Raw genomic sequence first — 19479 nt, forward strand, 5'->3', positions numbered from 1 at the left:
AATGTGCATTAAAACGTGGATACAGCGGAAGTGATTTTTTATCATTCAATATAAATGCGGTATATCGTTTATGTCGTTAAAGATAAATTTAATTATGAATCATAATCAATATAATAGTTCTGCAATAGTTCTCTGTGATGCGTATAGTGTTTCATTTAACATTCTGAGCCGATGTGGTGTTTTATGTCATCTATTCAAATTCAATGAAGTGTGATTCAGCTCACCAGAACTAAGTTTAGAGTGATAGTTCAGGGTAAGCTGTCAGTACAGGGGGTGGTCCAGTGTCAAAATCTGGTATATTTGTTCAACTGTATTTAGCTGGTTAAATATAATTTAAAAGTAAATTTCGTCAAAATTATATTCAAACCAAAGTTGCCTTTGAAATAAAATCTTGAAATCTCGAGTCTGTCGCCCATCTTTCGTCATCCGTCATCCTGCGTACTGTGTCTGTGTCAACACTTTTTTTATCTTCTCATCTAAAACAAACATAACAAACTTAGTAGCATCCTTGCATGGATCTCTTTCAAAAATATTAAAATTGTTGAGCTTGCCCCTTTTTAGGGACTACCAAAGCTTAGCATAGAAAAAACATTTAACGACTTCTTTTTAAGAACCACTTATAGAGATAGGCCCTAAAATTTTCAATGATAATATTACATTAAATAAAGTCTAGAAAGTAATTTCCAAGTCCTTGAAATAACCAAAAATGATTTCACAAATGTGGAGTTTATGATAGTTTTGTTATTATCAATAACAGAAGTTTTAATTTTTAATTTAAAGTTGTGATCCACAAAGAATGACAACTCTTGCCTTAGGCTAGTACTTATAAGTAGAGATCTATTGGTTTACTTCCCTTGCAATTACACAATTGAGTGGAAAATGAAAACTGTTTTAAACACAATATCATACTTTTTTGCACAACAAAATCATTAAGGATTTATTCATTTGTGTTTGATTTACCCCTTAAGACATGGTTCCTATGATTCTGTCAACTTACATATGGTAAAAAATTAACTTTTAACAAGCCAATAATAAAACGAAGTACCAGTAGGTAAATAATAGTGCAGATAATACAGTTTTGCTTGTATCAAAATGTCACAATAGATCCACTTTTTGTAATACAGAACACCTGGTAGGATTAGTAAAGGTGCAAATATATTGATCTCTATTTCCTATGCCTACCACTTAATGGCTCTTCAACAAACTTGGTCTGTAGTATCTTTGCATAGTTCTGTCTCATTTTTGTTCTACGACTTCCACTTTGTCCGTTTTAGGGGTCGCCAGAGCTAAAACACAAAATATGACAGGCAGACAGGCTGACGGCCAGAACAAGTCCGTTTTTCCTGAACGCGCGTACAAAAAACCTGTAAATAACATCTCGTCATTAATCAGATGATGGAACCTCACCATAGCACCTTTGCATGGTCGTTTCGTAACTTTTTAAGCAATTCCCCTTGGCCTCATTTATGGGCCGCTAGAGCTAACATTACGAAAAAACAAGCTTTAAACGACTTCATCGATTTAAATAGATGATGGATTTTCTCAAACACTGGTCTGTAACTTTTTTGAATGATCATCTTTCTTTTTTCAAATAGTTCTCCTTGGCCCTTTTCAGTGGCCGCTAGAGCTGAAAATAGAAAGAAACCTTCAAACGACCTACGTGATTGACCTTCACCAAACTAAGTCTGTAACATTCTTGTATAATGTTCAGACGGTCTTGCTTGGCCCCTTTCAAGGCCTACCACAGCAAAAAAATAGCAAAACCTTCAAACGACTTCAAAATACTCAATGGATAATCGCCAAATTAGGTTTGTTGCATCCTTATATGGCCAGCTCTCTTATTTTCAAGTTGTTCAACTTAATCTCTTTTAGGGACCGACACAGCAACAAATAGAAAAAAAAAACTTTAAACGACTTGTTCTCATGTGTCGCTTGATAGATCTTCAACAAACTTGTTTCATAATATCCTTGTTTGTTCCTCTCTCGACTCTCTCAAGTTTGTTATAATGGTTACGTTTTTTTGAGTTCATCACAGCGAAAATAGATAGGTACAGCGTACTACGTTGAACTTCGTTTTACTGCGCCTGGTAACTTGCCCAGCGCATGGACGGGTCTGCGGTGAACTACATTGAATTACGCTCCAGTACGGGAAGCCGCGGATAACTACGTTCAGCTACGGCAAGGTACGTTTCAGTACGGATAACTACGATTTAGTATGTGTAACTACGGATGAATACGTTTTAACCAAATAGGACTAAAGTCACGCTCAAACGGCTACGGATCGCTCAAACTTTTGTGCATGTTCAAAAGTTGGAGAAACTTGCAAGTTTGGGATAAGCCTTGAATACGTTTTGACCAAGTGTTGGTACGGATTGATACGGATTACTACTTTGAGGTACGGTTCAGGTTAGGATCAATACGGATTACTAAGTTTCTATCCGTGACTAGACGTATCCGCGCCGTATGTGTGACTGGGGTATAATGCCTGTTCACCAAACTCAGCCAAAAGGTCAAGGTCCTCCTCAGGTGAGCGTTTTAGGTCCAGATGGGCCTCTTGTTTTCTTCCGATCAGACGAAATTTAAGACTATATCCAGTAATCGTTTGATATATTCTTGGAAGAAAATTCATATTGAATTGATTATTGAATACATTATTTGGTTGATTTAAGTAGCTCAATATTTTATAGATATAAGCCTTGGTGTACGTACATGTATATACATACGTAAAACAACATGTTAAATGTGTTCATGGTTTCAAAGAAACATCATGGACGTTTTACATAGCTACAAGAATTGGTATGTCCAAAAATTGTTATTAACGTCTACGTTGTACTGTGTGACAAAATAGATTTAGCTACTTTCAGGGGACGTTTTATACCCCCAAAGCCACGTTCCGCTACCAGTTACCCGCTTAAACAAGTTTTGCAATTGATCTTAGAGTTCAAATAAGGTAATATTATCCACCTAGAGGTTTCTGGAAAAAGTTTTTAATGATCTATGTATTTGCGCTCATTCGAGTTCATCAATACGTATTGACATCAATTACTTTATTCATTGTATTTTAATAATTCACAGAAGAATGAAAATATCACGGATGAAAACATTTTGTAATTAGCTATACTAGTCTCCAGAGCTTTGTTTAAAAACTTGAAATTAATTGATTTCGGGGAAAAAACGATCCATGGGATGACATTTATTAATTTGAAAACATTGTAATACCCACGAAATCGAAGAGCATCCAAGCGTTACTGTTTCGTTTCATTATGAGCGTTCATATTTTTTTTCAAATGGGAGCTCCGTTAGTTAAAACGAAAATGTTTACATATGCTCTTTGTCTGGAGATACCATTTAGAAATTATCGATATTTAAGAACGTAATAGATACGGAGGTACGTCCCAGCAGGACTGCGGCACGCGGCATTATTCCGGTTTTGAAAGTCTTTCAACGCAATGCAAACACTTGAAAAAGCGTCCAGCTGAGCCAGTGTAGTATAGTTTCGAATTTATTTTGTATTAATAAGGATATTAATTTATTAGAACAGATGATAACAGTCCGGAATTGTGTATTTATTCATTTCACAATAATAGATAAACTACTGGTAAATCTAAAAACGATGTGATTATTTAAAACTTATATATGACACAAACGGAATAGTGACGGAACTACATAGCAAAAATAAAAATGATATTCTGTGATGGATCTATGGATTTTATGGATGTTTACGCATTTCTGGGTAAGGATAGTAAGCTGTTATTGCGCTTTTTGTTCTTCGTAAGTTGCGAAATATTTATAAAGAAATTGAAAATGAAGTAAACCAGATACTGTTCTAAAAATGACATTTCGTAACGATATAAAATTTTATATTCTTCAATTTCTAACAAACTGGTACAGTCTTATAGGCTATATAATTTGAGAGACATGTTATGGATTTCTTTTCAAAATTTTATTTTTCGGTTTTGATAAATTAAAGAGTTTATAACTATTTTTTCTTCTCCGCTGTCATAAATCAATCAAAATTAAACATATAATTTATTTTCATGGATCCTGTTATTTTTTTTACTACGCATTAAAGAGTTTCTGGGTTTTTAACAATTAAATCTGTTTAATTTTTCTTTAACTTTTTTTACTTATTAGCAGTTAGCGCTAATTTTTTATTATATCATTAAGTCATTGTGTTTGTGATGATATTTCTTATTACATGTATCCTTATACAAATCGCCGTTCCATAGTTTGTGCTATTGACCGATTCATAGTTAGTTTCTGGATAAAAGAAATCACTTATTATATCTTGGCGGTCAATAATCAAAACTATTTGCTCTCGGTCCTTCGTACCTAGGATAGAAGCTGACCAATAAGTCATTCAGTAAGTGCACATTGTTTTACATGTCTTCTTATATCAATCCTAGGTTTGGTCTTCAGTTCACTTGCTGGTCCATATTACAATATTCACTTGTGAAAAAAAAACTTTGAAAAAAATATTTCTGATGTCGTGTAATAAATCACTTACTGAATGACCTGCCTGGCGGCCTCGGACAACTAGTTTGATTATTGACATCAGTGTTTATTGTTTGCCAGTCTCTTATAACTATATATACAACATTGCTTGATTACCAGTATATTGTTTTATAAAATTCGTATCTGTAGTTGTGGTGACCTTAGAGAGGTTAAATAAATAAATCTATTTCAAAATCTCAAACTTGACCGTTACTAGAATTGATTAACACTCCCTTTTATAAACGGATATTAATGAATTCATTTAAAACTCAAGCTCGACCACAACTAATTGATTAACACTTGCGTGTATAGACAGAAATTTATGATGTTGAACGAAATTGCTTAGAATCACTTTAAAACAAAATTACTTTAGAATTACATTTATTATGTGCTACACTCCCGTTTGGCTAAGTCGGAAAAGCACAAGCCTTAGAATATCGAGCGGTTGCAAGTTCGATCCCGGGACGCGCGACATTTTCTGCGTGCATAATTATGTCTATATCAGAATGAACAAACGTACAATTTAGGTATAAACTCACATTTTGCTGTTCTTTTTCAGTTTTGACACTACTTCAAGCAGCACCTAGCTTCTGTAGTACAACTCCACCGCCAGGTAATTATGCAATTTTACCATCCTCTCACTTCAACAGACAGTTTAATCTACCCTGTTGTTTGTTTATATATATAACATACGGGTGACCCCCTCAGAAGACTGATTGTAAATTTTTGTCTGAAGGATAGTGAAGGTACAGAAGACACATTTTTTTTTCTCCAAAAGTGGTGTAAAGCTACCTTACACGGATTTGTATTATCACGGTGTCAGTAATTTTAGTTGGGGGAGCGAGGGCTCGAACTCACGACTCCTGGTTTCGCAGTCAGATGTAGTTCACAATATAGCACTTCGTCACAAGTATGTACAATTTCTCAAAGAAATGGTAGAAACTTAAGTTTTGCTGGACAGTACAAGATCCTAGACTGGCTCCGTCATATTTCACATACATGTTTTTCAGCGGAAGCAACAGTATTGTTTCTACATTGTCATTTTTATTGCCCCATGCTTCGATCGATTTTAGAGGCTTAAAATTTACTTATAAAATGTTTGCAGTTTTTATGAAAAAAATAATTATGCAGCAAGAGAACCGGCCTAGCAAGATTCGTAAGACGCTTCCTCTGCTTCTGTACCGTGCTGAATATAAAGTGCGTTCGAGGGACCTAGATTTAAAATCACATCCGAAATACGTTTACATAGAAAGTCCAGTCCAGGTTTGAATCCACATGGTATTAAGCCTGTAAAGTAACACTGTGTCATAGAGGACTCCTCTAAACTGTTCATTCCCAGCTGAAACAAATAAACTGAAAAAGGCACCATCGATATAAAAATACACGTATAAATATGGCACGCCATAACTGCCTTCTACTTATACATTTTAAACGCTGATGTAGTCATGTCAGTTCGTAATGTGCATTTCACATTTCGCGGTGTGCATTTACAATGACTGTCGTGCAATAGATAAGTCAGTTTGTGATGTCCATTTTACATCTCGTGCAGTAGATAAGTCAGTTTGTGATGTGCGTTTCACATTTCGTTATGTGCCTTTCCCATTTCGTGTAGAAGATAAGTCAGGTGATGATGTGCATTACAAATTTCGTGAAGTGAATTTACTATGTCGTGCAATAGATAAGTCAGTTGGTGATGTGCATTTCACATTTCGTGATGTTAATTTCACATTTCGTGCAGAAGATAAGTCAGTTTGTGATGTGCATTTCACATTTCGTGATGTGCATTTCACATTTTGTGCAGTAGGCTAGTCAGTTCGTGGTGTGCATTTCACATGTCGAACAGTAGATAAGTCAGTCGGTGATGTGCATATCACATTTCGTGATGTGCATTTCACATCTCGTGCAGTAGATAAGTCAGTTCCTGATGTGTTTTTCACATATGGTGATGTGCATTTCCCATTTCGTGTAGTAAATAAGTCCTTTGGTGATGTGCATTTCACATTTCGTGATGTGCATTTCACATTTCGTGCAGTAGTTGAGTCAATTGGTGATGTGCATTTCACATTTCGTGATATGCATTTCACATCTCGTCCGGTTCAAACAATGAAACACACAAGCCCAGTCCGAGAGATGTTAGAATTACTTCCATTATGATGATTATCATTAGTACAACTTTCATACCGGCAGATTTATCCGATACAGCGGCACGAAGAGACAGACAGTATTGTCTCACACGCTTTTTACATTCAATGAATGTGTACATTGTATCCTTCGTATATTATCTCATATTGTACAATCGCTGAAGAAAGATTATCCCTGAGGGAATACTGTCTAGAAAATATTACATATATGTCTTTGGTTCTAACGGCAGGTCACACTGAAAATAATATTGGAATGAATTTTAACTGGGTGTTCTTTTGTTTTGTTCACTCTCGCATTGTTATGCATGTTTAGTATATTTTGTTCTTATAATGATGAACTGCATGTACATGTTCAAGTTATATCAATAAATTACTGTTCTGTTCTGTTCTGTCCGATAAACAAGTTGCAAAATTTAAATCACTAAAATGAAATATTGTAAATCGACATCATGAAACGGGAACTGCAAATGACTGTCTTGCGTAAGTACCGTACAATATTGAAACTGCACATCACAAACTGACGTAACTACTGCACGACATAGTAAAAGCAAATCACAAAATGCGAAATGCACCACAAACTGACTTATCTACTGCACGACTTAATAAATGCACATCACGAAATGTGAAATGTACATCACAATCTGACTTATCTACGGCACGGAATGTGAAATGCACATTACGAAATATAAAATGCACATCACGAACTGACTTATCTACTGCACGACATTGTAAATGCACATCACAAAATGTGAAATGCACATGCAGATGACGAAATGTGAAAACTAATTTATCTATTGCACGACATTGTAAACGCACATCACGAAATGCGAAACGCACATCACGAACTGACATGACTACATCACCGGTAAAAAGTAAAAGTAGAAGGCAGCTTTGGCGTGTCATATATAAACACTGGTAAATATCAATATGACTGCCCATTTAAACAACGGTAACAAAAAAAAATACAACGGTAACAAAAAATACAAATCCAAAGACTTTTGTCAATAAATTTGCCTCCGTCTGTAATTAATGGAAATGATCAAAAGATGCCAGGCATCAAACATCATTTTACATGTTACGTAACGATGTACTTCCCGAGCGATAATGAAGTGCCCTTTAATTAATGGCCAATTCAATGTAGTTACAATCACGCACTTCTCTAAAATAGCATTATCAGAATATTTAATTCATTTCTGTCATGGTGTAAACAATAAATGTTATTTCAGTCCTTGTTATTAATTCAGTTGATCAAACTTAAAAATAAAAGCTATATAACACAGACGTTTTAATGTAGTTATTTTAATAATCAAAGATTTAGCAAGAACTGTGAAAAACCTAACCGACCAAGATCAGCCTGCACATCTGCACTGTTCGCTATTCAGTCAGCAATTTTTCATTGAACACCCCTTCCAACAGTAAATAGTACTGCCATGATTGAATGATGGACCAGTCCATTTTTGAAATTTAGCGGGCTAAAGGTTAATATCAAGTTCTGGGATGGTAACTCTTTTACTTCCTCTGTAAGCTGGAAAGTTGTCATAGTCCTTAGATGGGGGGGGGGGGGGGGGGGGGGGGGTGGAATGTCTTTTAAGTTTTAACCGAACGGAATGTGTATAAGCAATGAAAATTCAAACAGGGGATAAAATTCAATTAAAGGGTTAGATATTGGGCAAAGGAAGTTCTGACTTCGCTGTAGTTGCAGGGCTCAGGAATATTTGTAGTATATAGGTCTTAAATTAACTAAGAATACAATCAGTCATGAATTTATAGTAGCACTTACCGGGTATATACTTGACAGAAAAGAAAATATCATAATATTCATATACGAAACAGTATCGCCTTAAAAGATGTATAATTTGGCACTTTTTATAGTTTTCAAGTTTTTTTTCTTAACTATAAAATAAGTTTAGGAAAATAGTGCTAATTTGGCAATAATCAAGTCTTAGTTCTTTTCATATTTTAATTTATCTAACAATTAAATGAAATGTGAAAATATGTTTTGTTCATATTTAATAAAGTACTTTAAATTTGTAATATTTCTTTTGGTCTGTTGAGACCCATAGATATGCTCATTACCTTACAAAGTTAACAGCTATTACCTGTTTGATAGACTTGGGTTTTGGGGAGTGGGTATGAGGTTGATTTAAGCCTTAAAGGTAGCGGATCCGTAATTCCGTTCCATTACATATTTTCTGTACGGCATTCTCCGGCTGTTATGAAGTTATCTCCGAAAGGTGCTGAAATAGCATAAACATTTATTAGCATAATCGCGTGGAAATTTGCTGATTATCATAACAGGTCAACGACCCTGAGTGAATGAATTCCGGTTGTCAATTATTAAATTTTTACCATAGAAACCTTCATATAGCTTATGCGAGTTTTCGAATTTTCGATTATGTTTTACTAAATACCAATAAATATACAAAAGTTGTATACATCAATTTACATATTGCTGTAATCCTTTTTTCCAGTGCCATGCACACCTACAAGTATACCAAATTCATCTTTCCTACCTAACCAAACATCTTTCAACGACGGCGAAACTGTGACGTATACATGTGAAACCGGATATGAGCTAACTTCCGGAACCCTCACTCTGACATGCAGTACTGGCGGAACATGGATTGAAACACCTCCTACTTGCACAAGTGAGTAATCATTTGAACCATGTGCACCATAACAAAGCTTTTATCATTCTTTCAACATGAACAATAAAACATAAAATACCGGCCTTCAAACAAGAAATATTTGAATAATAAACCATTTTCGAATGTTAATGAGTCAAAAGCGAATGCTTCGAAACAGTCATACGGGATCAGGATGCTGGCGACAGAGTATTACCGTTTATGTTTGATAAAACTTTATACCATATGTAGACATTTTATGATAAATTTCCTGGATATGTTACTAATAGCATAAATGCATTTAATTTCAATTTTGTTCAGTATTTGCCGTTCAGTTGTTTGAACGTTTTACAATAATTTTCAGCATAATTTCAGGGAATATTCATATGTTCCAGACTAAATGAAACACTCGTATTCTTTTATAAATTTTATTAAAATCAATACAATCTCAATACGACATTCATACAACAATATACATTTTAAAATCAATGATCATATATAGAAATCCGTTTCACTCATTTTGCTTTACTGGTGAATATGGATTAAGCAGTTTAACAAATGAAAACAGTTTTGATTGATCTGTATACAGCTGAACCTGTCTAAATGACCACCTGTATTATGCAGCCACTTTAAGCATCAGCTAACTCCCCAAGTTTACTTAATTTTCTAATTTCAACTTGTCTTAAGCAGCCAACTTCCTTAAACTGCCAGTGTCGCGCCCTTGACTTACAGTTTAATGGAGAGTTGACGTTACTACATCATTTTAAATACCAACTTTTATGTGTGTTTTATATATTTCCTACTCTTTTATATTTATATTTAACAAATAATCAAGGCCTTGGAGTGGTTTATCGTCTGATTTAAAACGGTTCAGAGTTCAGATGTGTTGGAATTGAACCACGAGGGCGTTAGCCCGACCGGTTAAATACTGAAGCATCTGAACGACGAACCGTGGAAAAATAAGACGATAAATCACAAGAAGGCCTTGATTGTTTTCATTCTGACATGCTCATTGACATATTTTAACAAATATTATGCTGGCCTTCATTTATCCGAGGAGTAATGTATCGGACGTCATGCGGCAATTTGACGTCATAATTGACGTCATAATGCTCTCTTACCGGTCCGCGCGTCAACCGTTGTTTATCGCAGATTCTAACACGATCCGCAGCAATTGCTATATAGACATATAGCGAAATCGCCTATACATGAATCTACGATAAAATATGGTTGGCATAAGAGATTCTACTTCAGTTCTATTACATACGAATTATTTCAGGGCCAAACAGTTGAAAACATAAATATAATAAAAAGTCATACTGACCTATGTGTAGGTCCGTAAAACACGTCCTGATCTCTACGAGCGAATTCAATTAGCTCAATTATGATTCAGCGGTGACGTCATAAATGTATGACATAAAGTATGACGTCAAAATGATGTGACGTCATATAAAAGTTAAGTTCGTCGCTCGTAACACAGGGTCAGCACTCCTAGTTTGATGATTCTGTTCATAATTAGTTTGCGAGCTGTTAGATTACAAATTTATAAATACTTCTCAAAATTCTGATAAAAAAGAAACAAATATCTACACGTTCCATTAGCTGTGCAACACTTTCTAACAATAGGGGGTAAATTGTAACAGCATATGACACGTATGACGCTGAAAATGTAGTACTGTAAAATGCGAATTATTTGCGTTGTTAGAATCGAAATAATAAATATGTTCCAATAATTTTATCAATTAATAAGACATAGGCAGTCGTTTGGTTGCGAATAATTAAATCACTCGTGCTACGCACTCGTGATTTAATTATTACGCATCCAAACTCCTGCCCATATTTTATTAACTGATAAAATATAGGAACAGATTTATTATTTCTTAAATATACAGAGCTTGATTTCCTTCTTTGTATAACTGGAAATCAAACCGAGTCATGTCAGAATTGTTCGTTTTCACACGCCAATGGGAGCTATATTTTTCATAGATGTGTTTCATTACCGTTTTCAGTTTCTTATATTTTACAAAATGCCGACCAAAATCCTGTCCAAGAGGGGGTCTGTCCAACCATGATCTTCAAACAGTTTATCCAAGGGATTCTTTTCAGCCAAAAATGCCTTGTCCAGGGGGTCTATCGGACTGGGATCTCTAAGACTGTTAGCAGTTTGTCAAACGGGGTCTTTTTGCGCAAACATGCCGTCTTTAATCTTGTCAGGAGGTCTGTCCGAGAGGAGGGTCTGTAAGCAGTATGTCCAAGGTGGTGTCTTCCCTCAAAAATACCTTCCATAGTCTGATCTATAAGGGGGTGTCAGGATACGAGTTATATGACCCAGGGAAGTGCCTACGCCTTTAGTATCTTGAACAATGAAATGGGTCTAATCGCTAAGGTGACTGTGTCTTAGACTAGCTGACAAACGATGTAGAATGTCCTTTGTTAAAACGTATAGCTGGTGAGACCAAATATCTCATATATAGAAGTTTCCTCTGGCTGCTTTACCTAAATAATTCGTGTACCAATGATTCGTAAATGATTTCAGTTAGGAGCTAAATAATTTCAGGGATCATGCAAAACACTAAATGTTTCAAAATAACCATCTTCAATTAATAATGATTAGCTCAAACTCCTATAGGCTGGAGACTCTATACTTGACTGTCTTTTTGTTGAAGTTCACGTCAGACAATGTCTTTGAATCAACAACATACGAGTCCCAGCGCATAGATGCTCGGCCTCTGTCCTCTTAATTGAAGTTGCAACTCTGTATGATTGCCCTGACTCCTAGATGCTCAGCGCCTATATGCTATCACATGTAGCATTCAACTACCATATAGGTATAACCCCAATGCCTTAGCTGTACTTCGCCAATAATGCTGAACCCCGTCTATAAGAACTCTCCTACTATTTCAGTAGATTACCAAAAATTCTGTCTCTGTCTCAGCTTTCCGATGCTCAGCCTATATTTGCTATCGTCTAAAGCATTCAAATACCTTTAAGGTAAAACTCGTATTCGCTGACCCTATAGCTCAAAACCTTGTTGAATTTTGCAACTCTTCTTTAGTCTATGAACTTCAAACGTCTTTTTTAAATAATTTATCCGCCCTGACAGTGTAGTTGCAATAACTTCCTTATCAACTTGATAAGGAAGTTATTGCAACTACACTGTCAGGGTACTGGGATAAATTAATAGTTGAATCCTCGATGTGTCTTCTTTAATCGCTGGATACAGAATGATCTCTCTCAGTCAGTGTTTAATTTTAATAACGGTCCATCCGCCCTTTCGGACACAATGGACCGTTATTAAACTTAAATACTGACTGGAGATAGATCATTCTGTATCCAGCGATTAAAGCTCTCTGTCATCCATCTACCTGTTTATACCTTAGCAGACGTTAGCTATTTATAGAACTGGTTTCTGATTGGTTCAAATTCAAACATAACTAGTATTTTACAACGAGTACTTTTATTATTGTATATAGCAAAATGTGTGTTGCTGGGATCCAGCTAACACTGTAATTAACCCAAATCGTCCATAAATGACCCAAATTCTATTATTAACAGCAATAATTATAGCAATGATAGCATGAAAAGAGAGTCAAGCATTATCTGTGCTTATGAGTTACGTTATCCATTTATCAAATATACAAATTATTCTGACAGGGGATCTGTTTAAGGGGTGCCTGTAAGCAGTTTGTCCAAGCTATGGTGTCTTTTTGGTAAAAAAAAAATGCCTTCTCTAATCATGTACGTGAGTACGTCCGAGAGGAGTGGGGTGGATGGTGGTTGTCCAGGGTGATTTTGTCCAAAATGCCTTCCGTAGTCTTGTCGGGGGTGGTAAATGATTCAAAGAGAGTTTCCACTAAATTGATAAGTTTTCATTCATTTGGTGGGGACAGGTACAAAAAGATAAAAATATTTGTATTCAAGTAAAGTTATACGCAGCAGCATGCACAAGTAGAAAACCAAGTACATATTATTTTTGTAAAATGTTTTGGTGATCAAACATGAAATGGTCAAGATACAGCTGTTTTAGTAAATGATTTTTTTGTGTGTCTGAATGAGATTGTTCTTATAAAACATTAAACGTATGACAGAGCACAACCTTATTATAGAATACTACACATAAAATAAATTGATTGTAATTCTGTATTGTCGTCATGGGATTAATATCAGGTGTATCAAATATTTATCCTGTAATTTTATAATAATTGCGATATCTTCCATACGTGTACATATTAGCTAGCAGCTAACGCTGTAATACTGAGTAAAATTATCAAAATTAAAAAAAAATGTCAGATTTGGTCATTATAAAAAAATGTTCTTATTATTCTAGAAAGAAATTGCTTTGATACATTATCAGAAAATATATAAAATGTAAAAAGGCAGAAGTAATTAGTTCGATATTAGACGTTCGTCTTCCGATATTTTTTATGTAACAGAAATAGTATTCGGTCGAAATATACATAGAATATAAGTTTTTTTTTTCTTAAACTTATATTCTCTAGTTGTTTTGGCATATGTTTGCGTTCAGTTATGTTGTGTTTAGTTCAGTAATTGCTGTGCGTATGTCTACATGTAACTGCGAATTCTATTGGCTGAAAATGGAGCTAGAGAAATTTTCTACTATGTTATTTGGAGATAGAGCCCATCCGCTCAGCTCAATAGGGATAGCGCAGATCTACGGATCGCTGTGACGTGAGTTCGATCTCCCGGCGGGGCTAATGTTTTCCGTGACGATTTGATAAAAGACAAGTTGTGTCTGATATCATTCGTCCTTCCCCTCTGATTCAAGCGGGGAAGTTGGTAGTTACTTGCAGAAAACACGTTTAAACTGGTACAGAATCCAGGAACACTGGTTAGGTTAAACTGCCCGACGTTACATTACTAAATACTTGAAAAAACTGCGTTAAAACCAAAACAAACCAAAACAAACAAACAAACTTGGAGATAGAGCATGTCTTTACAAAGTTTAATGATGTTAGTTTATGTGTATGATTGGTCAGAATAATTTTAAACATTACAGTGCTGTAAGTCCTGGAGATAGAGTACTTTAATCGTTACAGTTACATTCAAACAGAGGACATGGATCAAAACAGGATCTTCCTTTATGACGTCACAAATTACGTTTACTTGCTACAGAATGGAGGTAGAGCACTATCAGAATCAGGCGACGATTCGTTATCCAGGGGATGCCCGTCTAGGTGATGGGTTGGGGGAGGGGGTTCTTTTGAGATGGCTTGTCCAGAGAGGAGAGGGTTGGGGTCAGGAAAATGCCTTCCGTTTGTTGTCCAGGGGGTACTTTCTGTCAAATCATTTTTGTCCATGGGGTGTCTTTCATGCTTATGCTTGACCGAGGTTTTTTTTTTTTTTTTTTGGGGGGGGGGGGGGGATTAATATGCCTTCCACAGAGGAAGGGGTGAGGATATTTACTGGAACAGCCTTATCAAATGACTCGTTACAATTAGCCCCCTTTCCCAGCATTCAAATCATTGAACAAATATATTGCCTGCATCGAATAAATATTTCTGAACTTTGAATCAATATTTTTAATTATTGCAAATAGTCTTATTTACGAAAACTATTTATAGGATTGAATGAAAATTCGAAAAATTAAATGATTATTTCTTCACAAAAATTTTGTTTTTATGTTTAAATAAATATTTTACAACACAGAACAAAAATATTAAAAAGTAAATTATTTTGCCACATAAAACATTTATTTCTTTAATTTTACAATAAATATTTTACATGATTGAATAAAACTTTTTAAACATTGAATAAAAATATTTACACCATTAAATCGAGTGTGCTATTATGTTGCTTGGTTACATTCTATGCTTCCAAGAGATATTTTCACAAATTCTTTTATTTTGCCCCCGAAGGGAGGCATATTAGTTTTCAACTGTCCGTCCGTCCGTTCGTTCGTTCGTTAGTCACAACGTTAACTTTTTGCATGAAGGCATTTTACTCGCGAACCACTGCACCCAGGACCTTCAAACTTCACATGCTGATAGTACTTAATGAGTATACGATCTCTACTGACTTTATGGTTACCAGGTCAAAGGTCAAGGTCACAGGAGCCAATGTTAACTTTTTGCATGAAGGCACTTTACTTGCGAACAACTGCATCCAGGACCTTCAAGCTTCACATGCTGATAGTACTTATTTAGTACATGACCCTTACTGACTTGGGGTCACCAAGTCAAAGGTCAAGGTCACAGGTGCCAATGTTAACTTTTTGCATGAAGGCACTTTACTCGCGAACCACTGCACCCAGGACCTTCAAACTTCACATGTTGATAGTACTTAATGAGTACACGACCCCTACTGACTTTGGGGTCACCAGATCAAAGGTCAAGGTCATCAGGTCAAAGGTCAAGACGCTGCGGGGGCATTTGTCATCATTAGTGACAGCTCTTGTTTAATAAATTATGTTGATTTTTTCTAACCTTTACATGTGTTCGATGTAATAAGTATTGCATTTCTGAGAAGATGATATAACAATGTTTATCCCGGGAAGTATGAACATCAATCTCGACTGCAGCCTCATTGATATTCATGTATCTCGAGGTGAGCATTTTAATATCACTCTCTCATGAATACTTTTATATGATATCACTAATTGCATTCAATGATATCACAAAATAAAATGAGGATGTCTAAAAATGAATTAAAGATATCAACGGAAAATGGCATCCCATACATGATGCAAAGCTTTTGTATTGTTATATCGGACGTTTTTGTTCTACTTTTCATGTGAAGTTGTCACATGCGCATCAAGCGGGGTGTCTTATGGAGCGAAATTACCCACATCTTCTACAGTTGCTTATGGCACTTCAGTGTCATACACGTGCGACGTAGGCTATGAGATAACCGACGGCAATGCTGTAAGGACATGCCAAGCAAGCGGCGATCTTTCAGGAACACTTCCGGTCTGCTCTAGTATGTTAAAAATAGAACTTTATAGTTTTACTTCAAGCGTTTATCATAACATAATAATTATTATACACTAGTTATCATTCAGATTTTCATTTCATATGAGTGTGTTTAGAGTGTCAATATTTCATTTAAATATTATTTTCCAATATGACTTTGTTTTTCCGGAATTCCAGCTGAAAAGACAAAATAATGATGCATGATAAACACCTTTATATTGATACAGTATTTATAGAAAAATGGCAAGTTTACGTATTAATAATCAATTTTGTAAGTGTGTGCTTTTGGAAAATTCAGACGCGCAGAAATTGAACAACGAGTCCGAATGGTTATCAAATTACAGATCCTTATTCATTTGCAATTAAAATTAAGTAGGACTTGATGAATTGTATAAAGGAGCTTGTCATGTTCACTACAAAATATGTAAATTTTAAAATACAAAGCTTGTTCCAGATAGGAATATCTGAACTGTTTACTGTTTCATGCGATATTGGAAAGTCATCTTGCTGATAATACTTATTTTTCGCATATTATAACTGATGTCATGTAAAGACACTTATCTGTTACTTTCAAACATTTTATACGGAAAAGACTTTTTTTATTTTCGTCTATGTACTAGAAGAGTAGGGTAGGGAGTGGGGGGGGGGGGGGGGGGGGGGGAGACTCGCCTTTTCACACATCTGTGCCATATGCTTGCGACCTAGGGTATCAAGTTACCAGCGGGGATAATGCAAGAACTTGCCTAGCTAGCGGCCGCTTCCTATGTGCTCTAGTATGTTTATGATTGTGCTTTCTTAAGCATTGTTTTTTCTATAGTTTCGTCTGTATATATTGTATAGATATTCTTCATTTAACATTCTATTATCTTTCATTCATGACATTATGCATCAGGATTTTACAACATAGAAACATAAAATAATGTAGTATTTTCACAACACAAATGTATATTATGTTTTCCCCTTCATTTGAAGTTATCAACTGCTCATCTGCTGATGTTACATCTGGTACAAAATCGCCAGCGTCTTCGGCTGTTACTTTCAACACATCTGTGATATATGCATGCGAGTTAGGCTATGAGATCAGCAGCGGCGATGCGGTAAGAACATGCCAAGCAAGCGGCGACCTATCAGGGACACTTCCTGTCTGCTCTAGTACGTTTAGAATGTCACTTGCCTTTGATACATTAATTTATCAAAAATATATAAATATTAGTGCTTTCCTTCACGCTCGTTTCCATTTACAGTCATCTTGTTTTGGGTATCAAATGGCCAGTGCCAACGGTGAAATAACATGTTAGCTTAAGGGCAGTCTTTTAGGTACTTTCCAGAATGATTAGTTTGTTTTCAATTTCCTCAATTTTTTTTTATTTTAAGTTCTAATATTTATCACATACATCGTTCACCACTTTATGCATCAGGAGTTCACAGCATAGAAATAAGATAAAGTAGTGTAGTATTTTCACAATATATCATATTTTCATTTGAAGTTATCAACTGCTCATCTACTGATGTTGCATCTGGTACAAAATTGCCAGCGTCTTCGCATGTTACTTTCAACACTTCTGTGATGTATGTATGCGAGTTAGGCTATGAGATCACTAGCGGCGATGCGGTAAGAACATGCCAAGCTAGCGGCGATCTTTCAGGGACACTTCCTGTCTGTTCTAGTACGTTTAGTGTATCACTTGACTTAGATGCCCTTATTTAATGAGAAGATGTAACTGTTAGTGATCTTTACTTCATAGTCGTTGTTTTCATTTACAGTCCTCTAACTTTTCCGTTTTCGTTTACAGTCCTCTCATTTTTCCTACCTTCATTTACAGTCCTTTAATTGTTACATTTTGATTTACAGTCCTTTAAATTTTCGCGCTTTCATTGACAGTCATTATCATTTATTATCAAAAAAATATATTTATTCTTTCTTCTTGGGCATTTCAGATATTGCCATATTTCAGTTCATTTTAATTTCTAATATATTTGACCTTTGTCTGCTTATTTTGTAAATAGGTGCTGTTTGTTATTGAATGTGCATTCTCATTTTTATTTTCAAGTCATCACATGCGCATCTAGCGATGTTATCAATGCTGTATCATTGCCAGCGTCTTCAAACATTGACTTCAATACATCTGTGACTTACATATGTGACCTAGGATTTAATATCACCAGTGGTGACGCTGTACGATCTTGTCAAGCCAGCGGCGATCTTTCCGGGACGCTTCCTGTCTGCTCTAGTATGTCTGATATACCATTTGCATTTAAATTAACTACATGTAACATGTAGACATTTTGCTTTATATTAATTTTGTTTTAATACATTGTTTTTTTAGTTTTTTTATGCTGATTTTTTTCATAACAACCGGAGAATGCCGAAATCTAATACGGAGACTACGTAAAGGAACGGAAATTGCTGATTGTGATTACGGGTCCACCACCTTAATTTAATGTAGCTACAAGTAACATGTAGATATTTTGTTTTATATTTGTTTTTATATATTAGTTTCGTATAATGTTTTTAGATATCCATTTCTTATGTACGGAGATGCTTTTGTTACGAAATGGCTCCATATTCCCTTATAATGAGGTTGTGCTGTATAAAAGTGAAAGGAAACCCTATTTGTGTTTAAATTGATGTGCATTTTTATTTCTATTTTAAGTTATCACATGCTCTTCAAGTGCTGTTCCCTTTGCTACAAAATCCCCACCATCTTTAGAAGTTGTCTTCAACACATCATTGACGTATGCATGCGATTTAGGCTATAACATCACAAGCGGAGATGTAGAAAGGACTTGCCAAGCTAGCGGCGAACTTTCTGGGACTGTCCCTGTCTGCTCTAGTATGAGTATTATGGCACTTGCAAACCTGCGATTATCATCTCTCTTAATCTACATGTTTACTTTTTAGTTTTATTAGCTCACCAGTGCGCAACGTGCAAGTTAGATCTTGTGATCATTCGCCGTCCGTCATGCGTCTGTCCTTTGGCGTCTACATTTTCTTCGAACGACATCTCCTTTGAAACCACTAATTGGAATTAAGCCTTGATGTTCCTAGGGTAATCTTCTTTCAAAGCTGGTCATGCGGTTCAGCTTGGTTTTGCATAGGCACCGTACGTCAAAGCTAAAATAAGAAAACATAAAAACGCCTCTCAACAGATGATCAAATTCAGAAATAATTCATAGGTAACTTTCTGCCAAAGCTATTCGAATTACTTTGATATATAGGACAATATGACCGCTAGAGGGAATAATCCCTTTCCCAATATATTAACAGAAGAAACTTTAAAATCTCTTTGA

The 19479-nt window shown here is 35.5% G+C and overlaps 1 protein-coding gene across 3 annotated transcripts in view; it reads left to right on the top strand.

The window, feature by feature from the left end:
- Nucleotides 1–3359: 3359 nt before the first annotated feature.
- The window catches only part of LOC123564401 (uncharacterized), a 105360-nt gene continuing 89240 nt past the window's right edge, over nucleotides 3360–19479 (top strand). The window contains exons 1-3 of one of the 3 annotated variants that reach the window (XM_053537039.1): nucleotides 3360–3733; nucleotides 5054–5107; nucleotides 9107–9283. In XM_053537039.1, the coding sequence (XP_053393014.1) occupies nucleotides 3682–3733; nucleotides 5054–5107; nucleotides 9107–9283 (283 nt within the window). In that variant the 5' untranslated portion in view covers nucleotides 3360–3681. The remainder of the gene's footprint in view (nucleotides 3734–5053; nucleotides 5108–9106; nucleotides 9284–19479) is intronic. The other 2 variants (XM_053537040.1, XM_053537041.1) reach the window with 2 other exon arrangements.

The sequence above is a fragment of the Mercenaria mercenaria genome, chromosome 2 (genome assembly GCF_021730395.1).
Source record: "Mercenaria mercenaria strain notata chromosome 2, MADL_Memer_1, whole genome shotgun sequence".
NCBI classification, from domain to species: Eukaryota; Metazoa; Mollusca; class Bivalvia; order Venerida; family Veneridae; genus Mercenaria; species Mercenaria mercenaria.